At 44.2% G+C, this 12,382-nt stretch overlaps 2 protein-coding genes across 7 annotated transcripts in view; both read right to left on the bottom strand.

Annotated features, from left to right (window-relative positions):
- ATF2 (activating transcription factor 2) overlaps positions 1-2,610 on the bottom strand; it is a 44,927-nt gene extending 42,317 nt beyond the window's left edge. For 4 of the 6 annotated variants that reach the window (XR_009964265.1, XM_062615850.1, XM_062615853.1 and 1 more), the window contains exon 1: positions 2,495-2,610. The gene's annotated coding sequence lies outside the window, so the exon portion shown is untranslated. The other 2 variants (XM_062615851.1, XM_062615852.1) reach the window with 2 other exon arrangements.
- A 4,437-nt stretch (positions 2,611-7,047) lies between these two features.
- Positions 7,048-10,488, bottom strand: ATP5MC3 (ATP synthase membrane subunit c locus 3). Its single transcript, XM_062615849.1, has 5 exons — positions 10,420-10,488; positions 10,258-10,334; positions 9,214-9,291; positions 8,652-8,845; positions 7,048-7,277 (listed from the first exon to the last, which is right to left on the bottom strand). The coding sequence occupies exons 2-5, from the start codon at positions 10,294-10,296 to the stop codon at positions 7,163-7,165; spliced, it is 426 nt and encodes a 141-aa protein (XP_062471833.1). The 5' UTR covers positions 10,297-10,334; positions 10,420-10,488; the 3' UTR covers positions 7,048-7,162.
- Between the last annotated feature and the right edge of the window lie 1,894 nt (positions 10,489-12,382).

Genomic DNA, 12,382 nt, shown 5'->3' with positions numbered 1-12,382 from the left:
CACTGTCATTTACCTAGAAAGAGAAACATAGCATATTGCTTGGAATAGAAAGGAAGCTCCTGTCTGAACTGGAGCTGACTGAAAAGTTCTCAGGCTGAATTGAAACTGATGAAGAACAGTGCTAGAAACAGTATGGCATAAACTTGGGATTTTTTTTTTGCATAATTATTAAATATTGACTCATATTTCTATCACTGTATCAAGTGCATATTATTGATTTGAAACAAATGCAGTTAAGTTATGCAGGGGGACAACGATAACTTGAAATCTATTTATTATTCAAAAAGATAAGTTAGTAGTACTGAACCATGTCTGCTTCTCTGAAAACAATGCACTATTTTTATCCAGAAATCAAAATTATTTTAAGGAACCATAACAAAAAAAATAATTAGAAATAACATATGAATTTTTAAAGATATTAAAACTTCTCAAAGTCAAAAATGTGCCTTTGTAAGTTTAAGCTAATCATTAACAGAAGGCAAAAGAAAAAAAAAAGGAACAGCTGATGACAGAAAAGGAATTACAGGCTCAAGATATACCAAAAATTTAATTAAATGAGATTCAAAGGAATACCACATCTCAGGCTGCCCAACACTTTGGTCACACAACAGAAGTAGAATGAAAACCAAAAGTATTTATAAAATTATATATGATCAAATGTAAGGCCTGAAACTACATTATGTTAGATGCTGCACAGTCTAGGAGTTTTTGGAAAAAGACATACCAAACATGATCATATTTCTAGACTTCAAAGCAGTATAGAAATAACAAATACACTGTGAAGAAGAAAAACTAGTTGATTAAGTATTAGCACTGTATTAGCACACATTATCAGTATTAAAACATACACTCATAATGGATATTTAAAAAAAGCTGCTTCACTCCATGTATAGACTGATTCTTTTGTTATTTCAAACTTTTTGATGTGTTATAACAGAAGCAGCCCCTGACAAAGTTCCTGTTTTTTAATAAGACAGTTTCCCAGTTTTGATTGTGGAATGCAGAATTATAAACACTAACAGAATTCAAGTGAACACCTAACAACTATAGTCTGTCTCTCTGAAATTATGTCTGCAACTGGATATCTGCTAATAGATGTTAACTTATGTTGCATTGGAAGGCTGAAGAAATCATGTCTAAAACGCTTGTGGAAGACTAGGGCCACAAGGAAAGGTCCTCCTCATTCTATCAACTGGTGATGAATTCAGTGTCTGACACAGACCTAGCAGTATTGCGACCTTAACTTCAGCAAGATTTGTTTCTAGTAACTCCATCTAGCCTGGGACATGACATTCACTGCCATGAGTAGAATATGGCAAGAAGAAAACAAAATCATTATTTTAAAACGTGGAAAAGAAAACAGAGCTTAGCCATACTTAGGGTCACTATTTCAAAAGCAGCAGATGATTCAGAATTGAGCTTTATTAGAATTTCTGATTCTAGTGCAAGGAGACAGGTGTCAGTATGAGCATTTAAAGATAAAATATCTCTGGGAGAAAACAATATAATGAAAAACAAATCAGTGACACAGAGTATGTTGATATGACATTGAAACATACTCATGGATCTCACTCCAAGAGAGTGTGATGCAGAAAGATTGTAGCATGAGTAAGACTGCAGAAGCAACATGGCAGCACACATACCCCTTAACCCCAAACATTAAGTTGCGTTACGGCAAAAAAACATCTGTGCCTAAAACATCGTGCAGCCATCACTGCTTGAGGGTTTATAATGCGAAAGCTTAGGAGACCTTTTATTAAGACCACTCGAGAGGCATAATGCACAATAACAGGCAAAGTCAATGGGAGAACTGGTCCAAAAGGCCCACGTCGCGGGCAAGCCTCCACATCCCTCTGGTGCAGAAGAGCTGTTCTTACCCTCCCTCCCAACACCCCCCACGCCCCCCACCCCGTACCCCTCTCAGCACCTTCCGCACAGCACCGGGTACGGCCCAAGATCTCCCTTCAGGGCAGATGGATGCAGGGAGAGGCCTCCTTGGAGCTGAGCTGAGCCGGCAAACCCAGGCCTGGCGGCCCCCTTTCTCCCGCACTCCCCTCCCTTCCATCTCCCGCCGCGGGCCGGGCCCGGGGCAGGTACCGGCGATGCCCCCGCGGGGCAGCCCACTTCCGGATGCGGGGCGCGGGGAGCTGCAGCCCCCTTCACCACTCGCCTCCCCGCTCCGCCCCGCGCCCTCGGGGTGCCCGCCAGGACCCCTACCTCCTGGCGGGTAACGGTCTCCGCGGCGCCGGCCGGGCCGCCCCGCCCCGGCTCTAGGGGCGGCGGGAGCCGCAGGCCGCGGTGGGGGAGGAGGCTGCCCTGGAGAAGAGCGGCGGCGCCATGTTACTGCCTCCCGGGTATCCCCCGCCTACTGCCGGGGGAGCGCGGCCGCTCCCTCCCCTCCGCCCTCGGTGCGCTCGCCCGCCCTGGCGCCGCCGCAGCGCGGAGGGAGGAGCTGTCGGGCCGCGCCGGGCCGCGCTCGTGTTTACAAACTCACCCCGGGAACGCGGGCCGAACCGCACATTAAAGGCCGGGTCCCCCACAGGCTTCCGTCACTTCTCGCGAGAGCTCGGCTGACATCTCCGCGGGTAGCGGGGAGGTGCGGATCACGTGGCGAGGGAGGGCGGGGCGGAGGGGAGGGCTGTGCCGCGGTGCCGGTTGGGCGCTGCCGCCGGTGAGGCTGGAAGCGCCCAGTGGCCGGATGCGGCTGAGGGGGCGTGAGGCGTGTGTCCCGGCTGTAGTGCTAACTGCAGGTTCTGCGCCCAGCGTGCAGAGCAGAAATGCACCCCTGAGTCCGCCAGGGAGCCCAGCCGGTGTGGCTGGCTGAAGACCTCGCCGGCCACACTGGTAACGCTGCCGGGGGTAGCGGATATGTGCAGCTATGCCGGGTGGGGAGCGCGGAGGATGAGGCGCCCATGCTCTGCTGCTGGCTCTCCAGGAGTGCTGTTGCTGCGAGGGGAAGGCAGCAGAAAGCGGTTAGAGCATAAATCGCTGTAAGGCTTTGCTCAGCAACAGCTCTTGGTGCGCTGGAGACGTCTAACTTTAGGAATAATCAGCCCTCCACACCCGTGTACTGGGCTCTATTCCTCTGGCTTCCCCGTCTCTGTACATCACAGCTCCCATGTCAGGAGCTAGGTGTGTGCCTGAAGCCAGGGTTCTCCTAAACGTTCAGCAGATTTAACATTGTACCAAACCCGCTGCAGCACTATACAACGAAGGGAAGTACATAAATTTTACAAACGAGGAACTGGAAGCATTTTGCATTACTTAAAAACCCATCATTATATATGATATGTGGTGAAACAGTTCAGCCACTATGTACCTTGAATCACAGATGAAGTTTTAATTCTCTGCCTGTGTATCACCTGGAATTGTCTTACTCCAAGACTGATCTGAGAGTGTGAAAATATGAGTAACAACAACAAAAATACAAAATTTTAAAATAGTAGCATTAGTTCCAGGAAATTACGTTTTGTCTAGGTTTCCCTGAACTTGCAAGACAATATGGTATGTTTCATTTCTTGCAAATTATTTTTGTGCAACAATTTTGCAAAGTTAAGATAAGGTGGGATAAAAACCAGTGCGTAAAAGTACGTTTCCTTAAAGGTGGAATTACTCTTTACTGTGAGCATGTTGCAAAGGGTTTAAATATGAGTGCAGAAAAACAGGAATAAAGATCATATTTCTTCACAAAGCAACTTAAAGCTGTACGTAAACAAGTATTTTGCAATGGTTTAGCTCTACCATCACATGGCAACATAGGCCCTGAACAAAAACCTGAACCACAGGTTATTTGCCTTTCTTCCTTCTAAAATTGGTGCAAAAAAAAAACCACCCATAAATGGAGTGAAAGCAGGGGGGGGGGAAGAAAAAAAAAAGCAAAAAGAAAAAAAAAAGCAGCAGGATGAATCACTTTTTTACCTGCAGCAATAACTTAAGAGTGTAATTTGTAACACAAACATTTCCTTCATTATACATTAGGATAATGCTATTGTGCTCATCGCTTTCAGAGGTGGCATGCTGTCCGATCTATTGGGACAGCAGCCAGCAGACACAATGCAAATCTTTGCTTCAGCTTCAACAATGAAACATGAAGAGTCTTTGGATCTGGAGAACCTACAGTACAGATTTCCATGAACTGACAGTCTTTAAGGTCAGTACAGTCCATGGCAAAAGAAACTGAAAAAGGTTTCAGGAAAGTGAAACCTATAGCATCACCTCATGGAACTTTCAATCTGTTTTCTCTAACCTATGAAAAAAGACTTCTTGATATAAACTTTTAAGGAGAAGTTTGGGTTCAGACTTAAACAGGGAAGATTTAGGTTGGATATAAGAAAATATTTTATTGTGAGAGTGGTGAGCCACTGGCACAGGTTACCCAGAGAAGCTGTGGCTGCCCCATCCCTGCCAGTGTGCAAGGTCAGGTTGGACAGGACTTTAACCAACCTGGTCTAGTGGAAAGTGCCCCTGCCCATATCAGGGGTATTGGAACTAGATAACCTTAATGTCCTTTCCAACCCAAACCATTCTATGATTCTGTAAGAGTCCTGCTGCTGCCTCGTCACTCACCGCAAAGAGGTTGGGAGAATTTTGGTTTGGGGTGAGGGTTTATCGTGGCTTTTGTTTTTTATTTTGGTAAAAAACATTTGATCTTTTACACATTTGTCTCTTTTATGAACATTTTATGAAAACTGAAGAGTATCTTCTGTCTTTGTAAGACCACTCAAACTGACCAAATGCTTAAGTAACCACTGAAACTACACTGTTTTACAAGAACAAGATAAATACAGAAATGGAAAAAGGCAGCAATGTGCCCTGTGATCATTCAGATGTGAAAATCCACCCATTGCTTGTCTCTAAGCCCCTTATTGTCTATAACGAGGATAATCCTCTGTGTGAAGGTTTGTTGCCATGTTTTGAAAAGTCCTTGATTAGTCTCTATCTGTAACACTGAGATCTGATTCTTTTGAGATTGACATAACCAAACAGCAAGTTTGCTTGGGTTTTGCCCATGTTCACCATTCTAAGAGTGAATTAGAACATAACAAGCTTGGGGAGCCGCTACTACTAAGACAGGCTTCACATCCGTATACAGGATCACCTGAGATGTCCGCTGCCTTTCACACAGCTGATCATAGAGAAAGGGGTACATGCTGACAGGGTGAACTGCATGGGAAAAGATGGGATGTAAATCCAGAAGTTATTCAAAACTTGGTGACTCCTGTGGCTTTCTTATTGAGGTTACAGAGCAATAGCTTAGCCAGATCTTCCTACACCAAACACAATCACAACTCAGCAGAACCATTTTATATGGTTCAAATAATTTGGTAAGTACAATTAACAGACTTGGAGCTAGACTTGACCAAGACAAGTCTGAAGATACTTGTTTGATCAAAGCTGGAATTAAGCTACCTCATTAGACTACCTCCACAATATTAGCAAATATGGATTGCCACCTCAAATGCCTGCAGAGATCCCTACAGTACTGAAAGGACAGAGCAAAGTTTACCTACCAGAAGCACAGAAGTACACAGATGAGCTTTAGTCTAGAATTCTAATGATCATTATCTACCTTTCATCCAAGGCAAATGCACTGTATGTCAGCTCTGTAACAAAACAATTTATGAGAATGAATAGTAGGCTGGTAAACACTGTGAGCATAAACCACACGGAAGATAACTGCAGTATGATTTACCTCCTAACCCTCTCTCAACCCTGCAGAAAAACCCACTTCCAGACCTAGTCATATAAGGCACTACTGTGCTATAGCTGAATATTTAAAGATGCTGCACATTCTACACTCCTAAACCTCACATATATAAATGGATGCTCTATCTACGCAGCAACTTTTAATCCTTTTGAGATGACTATGTTCTCCTAAGAACATATGGGGAGATGAACTTCTCATGCTAGGTTCAAGTTAGGCTACATGAATCATAGACTCATTCAGGACCACCAAGTCTCCCACTAAACTATGTCTATGAACATGTGGTATTTGAATTTGGATGAAAATAAAAATCTTACCTGCACCTTGCAATGATCTGAGAGCCACTAGTCATTTCTCCATTTCCTCAGGGATAGGCAGCTTACATTAAAAACTTTCCTAGATTTAATTCAGTAATCACTCATTTAACAGCAAGTTGACAAACCTTATAATAAGCTTACCCATGTTGTTCCAAAGTACAGCTTACACTTGTTGAATGATCAGATCTATTACTTAATATTCTGAATAAAGCTTGAGATGCTATCACCTCCCCTACCAGATTAGCATATAGTAGCACACAGCATGTTGCTGTAAGCATAGACAACACCGTAAATGCATTTAGATTGTTAAGACAGATACAGTGAGAAGCAAAGCTAGATAACTGCAGGTATTTTCTTAATAGAAATGCTTTGATCCTACTGCTACTAAAAGAATTTGAGAATGCAAGGCTGACTTAACAAAATTAGGAAGCTGGAAGTTCTCCCTTTTAATTACCTGATGCCAAGAATGCAGAAACTAAGTAAGAGTGTAGTATCAATGTGCCACAATTCCAGACCACCTAAAAATGTGGATCACCTGAAGAAGCTGTTAGTTTAGTTCAACTGGAACACTGGTCAGACCCAAGTGGAAATATTTTACCATGGTGATCAAAATTTATCATGTAACTGAAAACTTACGCAGTGAACTCTCCCATCACTGTGGATTTGTGTTTAGCTCCTTCTAGCAAAAGGCGCCAGAACACGTTACATGCCAACCAGCCTGAGAGAAAAACTGTGCAGAAACAGATCTGGATAAGTTTGAAATGCAAGTGAAGGAACAAGGCCAGCAGTACAGCCTTTCAAAACGTAATCTGTGTAACCTTTGATTTTTCAAGGATATGCCACATTAACAGACAAGTAACATGCCCATATACATTAATAAATGTTTGACTTGAAGTCATTATTTGAAGGGTTCTATGTGATATGTCATTATAAGGAGAAATCCGTGGTGACTGAATGACAAGATGCTGTCTTCCAGATACCCTAGTGAGAAAGATAATAAACGCAGGCAACAGGTTGACAGTTAAAGTTATCTTTAATGAAATGACTTCGGAAATAGCATCAATTTCCATGATATCAACATTTTGGGAGTCCCATAAAATGCAGTTACATTCCAATGCCAGTATTACAGGCAGATCTCCTTTCACATGGCAAATAGGATCAAGAAAGCAACCATCAGACAGAAGAGACCCATAGCTTCAGACAGGGCGAATCCCAGGATAGCATATGAGAACAGCTGCTGCTTCAGAGAAGGATTTCTAAAAGAAAGTGAAGGTGTAAGTCCTTTTTATCTTTACAATTAAGATGTTTTTCACACAGTTTAATGCATCTGACAGATTCAGAACCTCATACTTCCTTGCCACATATTCCATAACAGGAAAACCCCATAAATCTAAGCAGAAGTAATTTTTAGCAAGGATCTTACTGAAGACAAATGAGTTGGCAATTAAGACTAGATTCAGGTTATGCAGACTTTATATGGCTGTTCCAAATAAGCACAGTTTTTGTTGACTACATTCCTATATGCTTTTGAATTTGACTTCTCCACATCCTCCCACGCAGGAACTGTCAGCATTATGTTCTGTAAATTTATTTCACATCTGTGACACAAAAACTATATTCCAAGGAAGTTTGTGTGTAGCATTTTAAGTCAGTCTAACACAAATACAGGAACTGAAACCACCTAGACCAAAAAAAAAACACCAAACTACACAGCAGTTTGTTTCAAAAATACAATGAATCATCTCTCCAAGTGTGTGGAAGAGTAGAAAAACTTCAATATGAAGTAATATTCTACAACCTCTTATTGACATGTTCATGCCAAATTAAGGAGACACTAGTTTTGTACTGAAAATACTTGTATTTCTTCAAGTGGAAGGTGAACTTCCTCGTCTTCAGTAGAGCTTAAAAATCTTTATTAAGAAATAAGACATTAAGTCTTACCTGGCTGAAAGAGCAAAGAACATGAAACAGTCTGTTAAAAGCTTTTTTTATGTCAGTATCAAGTCTGCTCTTCCATGATACCACGTAAACTCTTTCTACTACACAAACACTGTAAACTTATCTGGAAGAAGCTCATCCCTACTATAAAATTCCCACCCCCTTCAGATTTCATTCTATAAAATAGTTACACAGTCTGAGATACAAAGCTGATTGTGTCAGAAAAATGAATTAAGTGCCAATTTCTAAGCAACAGTCCTGACTACAAAGTCTAAAGCATACAAACTCACATTGCTTATTACCAGTTTTCATGCAGTCTCTCTTTAGGACTTCTCCCCTCACATGGGGAAAAAAAAAATCTCCAGGCTAGATTTTTAGTTCAGTTTTGGAACTGAATGCTGAAACACGACTTTGGTGATCAGAACATCAACGAAGTCTAATAATCTCACTTTTTTCATCTCTCTTCTCTAGGTAGGAGTTTACAAAATTCTGAATTTAACAATGGAGCCATCCCAATGAATGAATACAGTTTCATATTATTCTATTTAGCCATGTTTATCACTAACAGTAATTATTAACAGAACTTATTTTAGTGCCATCATCCTTATTACCACTTGGCTTATCTGGGGAGTGCTGTCTCAACATATACCTGGCATGCAATTAGAGAGCTTTGTAAGACAGAGATTGATTACCTGGCATAACCAATGATTAGACTACCGAAGACTGTTCCAATACCAGCACCAGAACCAGCCACACCTACTGTGGCAGCACCAGCACCAATAAATTTGGCAGCAGTGTCAATGTCCCTGCTGATAGCACTAGTCTGGAATTCTCTAAGTGCTAGTCGGGAGACAGTATTTTGGGCCCCATTAAGTGTTGAGTTGCCCTAAGAAAACAAAACATGAAAAAGATTATATTCAGACAGAGATCATCACCTATGACCACTTTAATAGTGTTATTTTGCAGTTTCAAAAGTTGTATTAGATCCAATGTCTAGCTGCTCTTCCAAGTGATGAGACTATACTAAGAGTTAAAAAAACTTCAGTGTTACCTGTTCCACACGAAAGCAATCAAATTTAAATATAAAAGACTTTTCAGGGGAAACAGCAGGACAGCAACAGGTATTATGAGGTGTTTGACTTAAAGCAAGTTTCATACTATAGGTATTTGAGTTAGTACAAGTGAACTCTAGGTTGAGGACATTTAGGCTCACCAGGTAATTTAGGAAGATACAGAATTTTGTTTATAAGGTACCTCTCCATTCTTGACCTCTGGCCTAGACAACACAGATGCCGAAATTGGTCTGTACAAGATTCTTGATCCAGCACGGATCTGCAAGAGGAGGAAAAAAGCTATTAAAACCCCCACATTTGATCACAGCTGTTCCAATACAATAGCCTGTAAGATTCTAAGGCTATTAGCTACTAAGCCATTTGTCTTACTCAAAAAACAGCAATCTTTGCATATCTGGATATACAATAAAAGCCACAGAAGCGAACACAACCATGAAACCTGATAGTACTGTTCTCAGGAGACATTATTGTGAACAGTTATGTCATTCAATGAACCTGTACATGATTTATACTGAGAGAAAATACATCAAAACAGCAACAAAAAAGTAGGCAAACCAGCAGGCAGCAATACACATTTTGAAATAAAAACCCAAAAGCCATCACAATTAATTCTAAAATTATTAAATGCACAGACATAACATAGGCTTTTAAATCGTCAGGCATAAATGAATGAACCCTCTTTCACAAGCGGCTTGCATATGTCCTTGGGCTTCCAGCAGGCTAAGGTCATATCGGCTCGTGCAGAGAGCTCTTCCTGCAGGGTAAACCCGTGCCTGCACCCTGCAAAACGAGACGTTCTGCAGGCTAGCGAGGGCGTTTTCAAGCAGGACAGCCCCTTGTCTTTGCAAGGGCAAAAAAATCCCTGCCTGACATAGGACAAGCAACAGGCTAGAGTTTGACCTACACCAAGGTGCAGAGCGCACCAGGCCCAAGAGCTTTTCGATGAGCTGCCCTCCCCCTTCACCGCCCGTGCGGGAAGGCCTCTCACCTTGGCAAAGGACTCTGCCCCACACGAAGGAAGCGGGAAGGAGAACCCGGGCCCACAGCAGCCCCCTTCACCCTTTCGCACTCGGCCGGGCAGCCCCACGTACTAACTCGTCTCAGGGGCCTACCGAGGGCCTCAGGGACCCGATCGACTACCGGGCGCCCCGCGATCGCCGCCGCCCGGGACACGGCATTCGAAGCGGCCCCGGCGCCCCCCGTGGGCCTGGGCGCCCCCACTCACCAGGGAGGGCGAGGCGGCGAGCTTGGCGCAAGCGAACATCTTAGGGGGCGGCGTCCCGGGGCCACAGTCCGGTGTCTCTGCAGAGAAAGCGGAGAGGGTGAGGAAGCCGCGGCGACAGAGAGAGGAGGCGATGATCGCGGATAGCGCAGCGCTCCGACTCACCCGCTCCGGCTGCCGCACCTCAGACCCGATAGACTGCGACTTCTACGCGCAGGCGCGGGGAGCCGGCGGGAAGCGCCCGGATGCAGCGCAGCGGAAGGAGGCGGACCGCCCCGCCAAGGTCACTTTGTATCCGCTCCATTGGCGGCCGGGGCCGCATAGCCCTCGCTCTGGCGCAGCCGCAGTCGCGCTGTGCCCGCCTCGCCGCGCCGCGGCGGTGACGTGTCTGGTGCGGCGTTCAATGGCAGGCGGGGACGTTAGGCCAGGCCCAGCGCCCGCGCTTGGGGTGGCGCGGGCTGGAGGCCTGGGGCCGCGGCAGGGCAGCAGCACGGTCAGGGAGCTTCTCCTCCCTGGTGCGGAGGAAGCGCGTTAGCGGGGAGAGATTTAAAGCGCTGCGGTGTGCTCCACTGAGGGGAAGGAGGTGCGAGGGCACTGCGGAGCCAGGCAGAGCAACCCCGCCCCGGCGTGGCAGCGCCTGTCGGGGTGCGGGACGGGACGCTCACCTGCTGCAGAAGCGAATCCGTAACGCCTCAGGTCCCAGCGTGGCAATAGTCACAGGCAGAAAAATAGTCCGAGTCTGGGAACACCTGGAGTGTTCAAAACATCCCCGTTATTAAGTCGGTTTTGTACGATGAGCAGGTTCACATGCAAGTAATGAAGAAATCCTTTTTAGTCAAGCTTAATCACAGGGTTATCATTGCTGAGCTGAGATTACCACTCTAATCACTCACATGTTCTTTAGTATTTTTCACTTGACATTGGGGATCATTGTTTAATGGTCATTTACCACTGTTAGTAGTATTAGTGCCAACTAGGAAAAAATGTATAAAAATCCACGTTTTGGGTAAAATACTGGGAAACATATATTTAAGTTGTTACAAAACTTGTATTTGATACAAGCTGTGCCATAAAAATAAGCTCTGAAATAGTCTGTGTGCTACATACTGTTTCCAAAGGGACAAGTAAAAGGATATGTGCATTATATTTAGGGATAGGAACGTAGCACGGTCTCTTAGGAATCTGCTCCTGGCCTCTTCCAAATTTATGTGGAGTACTGATGTTGCTGTTGCTGATTGAGCCACAGGTGCCACACAGCTGAGATGTACTTCATAACGGCAACTTGAACACCCACCAACAAACACGATCTATCAGCACTTCCAGCAGCTGCATACTAATGTTAACGATAATGTTGCTTTTAAAACCCACAGAGCTGTGCCTTCTGATACTTTGGTACAGCAGAGCTGTGCTCAGTTGAAGGTCCAAAGGTCAGAGACAACAGTACAGTTTGAATTTCCCAACTTTCTGCTCCCTGCCTCAAGCCCAACAGCAAGCTTGGTTTGGTTACAGTGTGCATCCAGAGTCTTAGTAATAGGGCAGCATAAAGAAAGTCTATAAAGGTCACCAAAGAGATTGTAAGTTGCCTGCTTTTTTGTTTTCTTTTTTCTTTTCATGTCTTCCGCTGTCGTCTGGGAACTGAGGTAAATGGGCAGATCTGCAGTACCTGCTGAGTGGTTCTTCCATAGACAAACACTAAGTGAGAAATAAATATCAATGTCAAAACCCTTTAATGGTTGGGCAGAACTTTTCACTTAAAAAATATAATTTCAATTTATCTGCTATTGTGGTAACAAATACTTTCAGCACCATGAAAAAAAAAAACCAACCAAACCAAAACATAAAGCAGATGTGGGTGCTGTGCTGGTGGAATGGCTTAAATGTTGCTGTGCACTAACATACAAAGTACATCGTTTACCCCTAGGAAGTGTGGCAGCGAGCAGGCTCTTTGCAACAAAGAAACTCACTTGTCCATGGCAGGAAGCATAGCTTTTGGAGATGGGCTTTCGGCTTGCGAAGATAGTGCTCTGTACCACCAGGCATCAGGCAGATCTTCCCAAAGCTCTCATGAATGGAGAAGAAAGAGGACATTACGCTCCTGTATACCCACAGTGCCAAATCACATGGATTC

This window comes from Pezoporus occidentalis, unplaced genomic scaffold (assembly GCF_034315485.1).
Source record: "Pezoporus occidentalis ecotype Australia unplaced genomic scaffold, CSIRO_AGI_Poc_V1 ctg184, whole genome shotgun sequence".
Classification (NCBI taxonomy): domain Eukaryota; kingdom Metazoa; phylum Chordata; class Aves; order Psittaciformes; family Psittacidae; genus Pezoporus; species Pezoporus occidentalis.
Note: the sequence above shows the minus strand (reverse complement) of the source record. Positions and strands in the feature narration are given on the sequence as shown.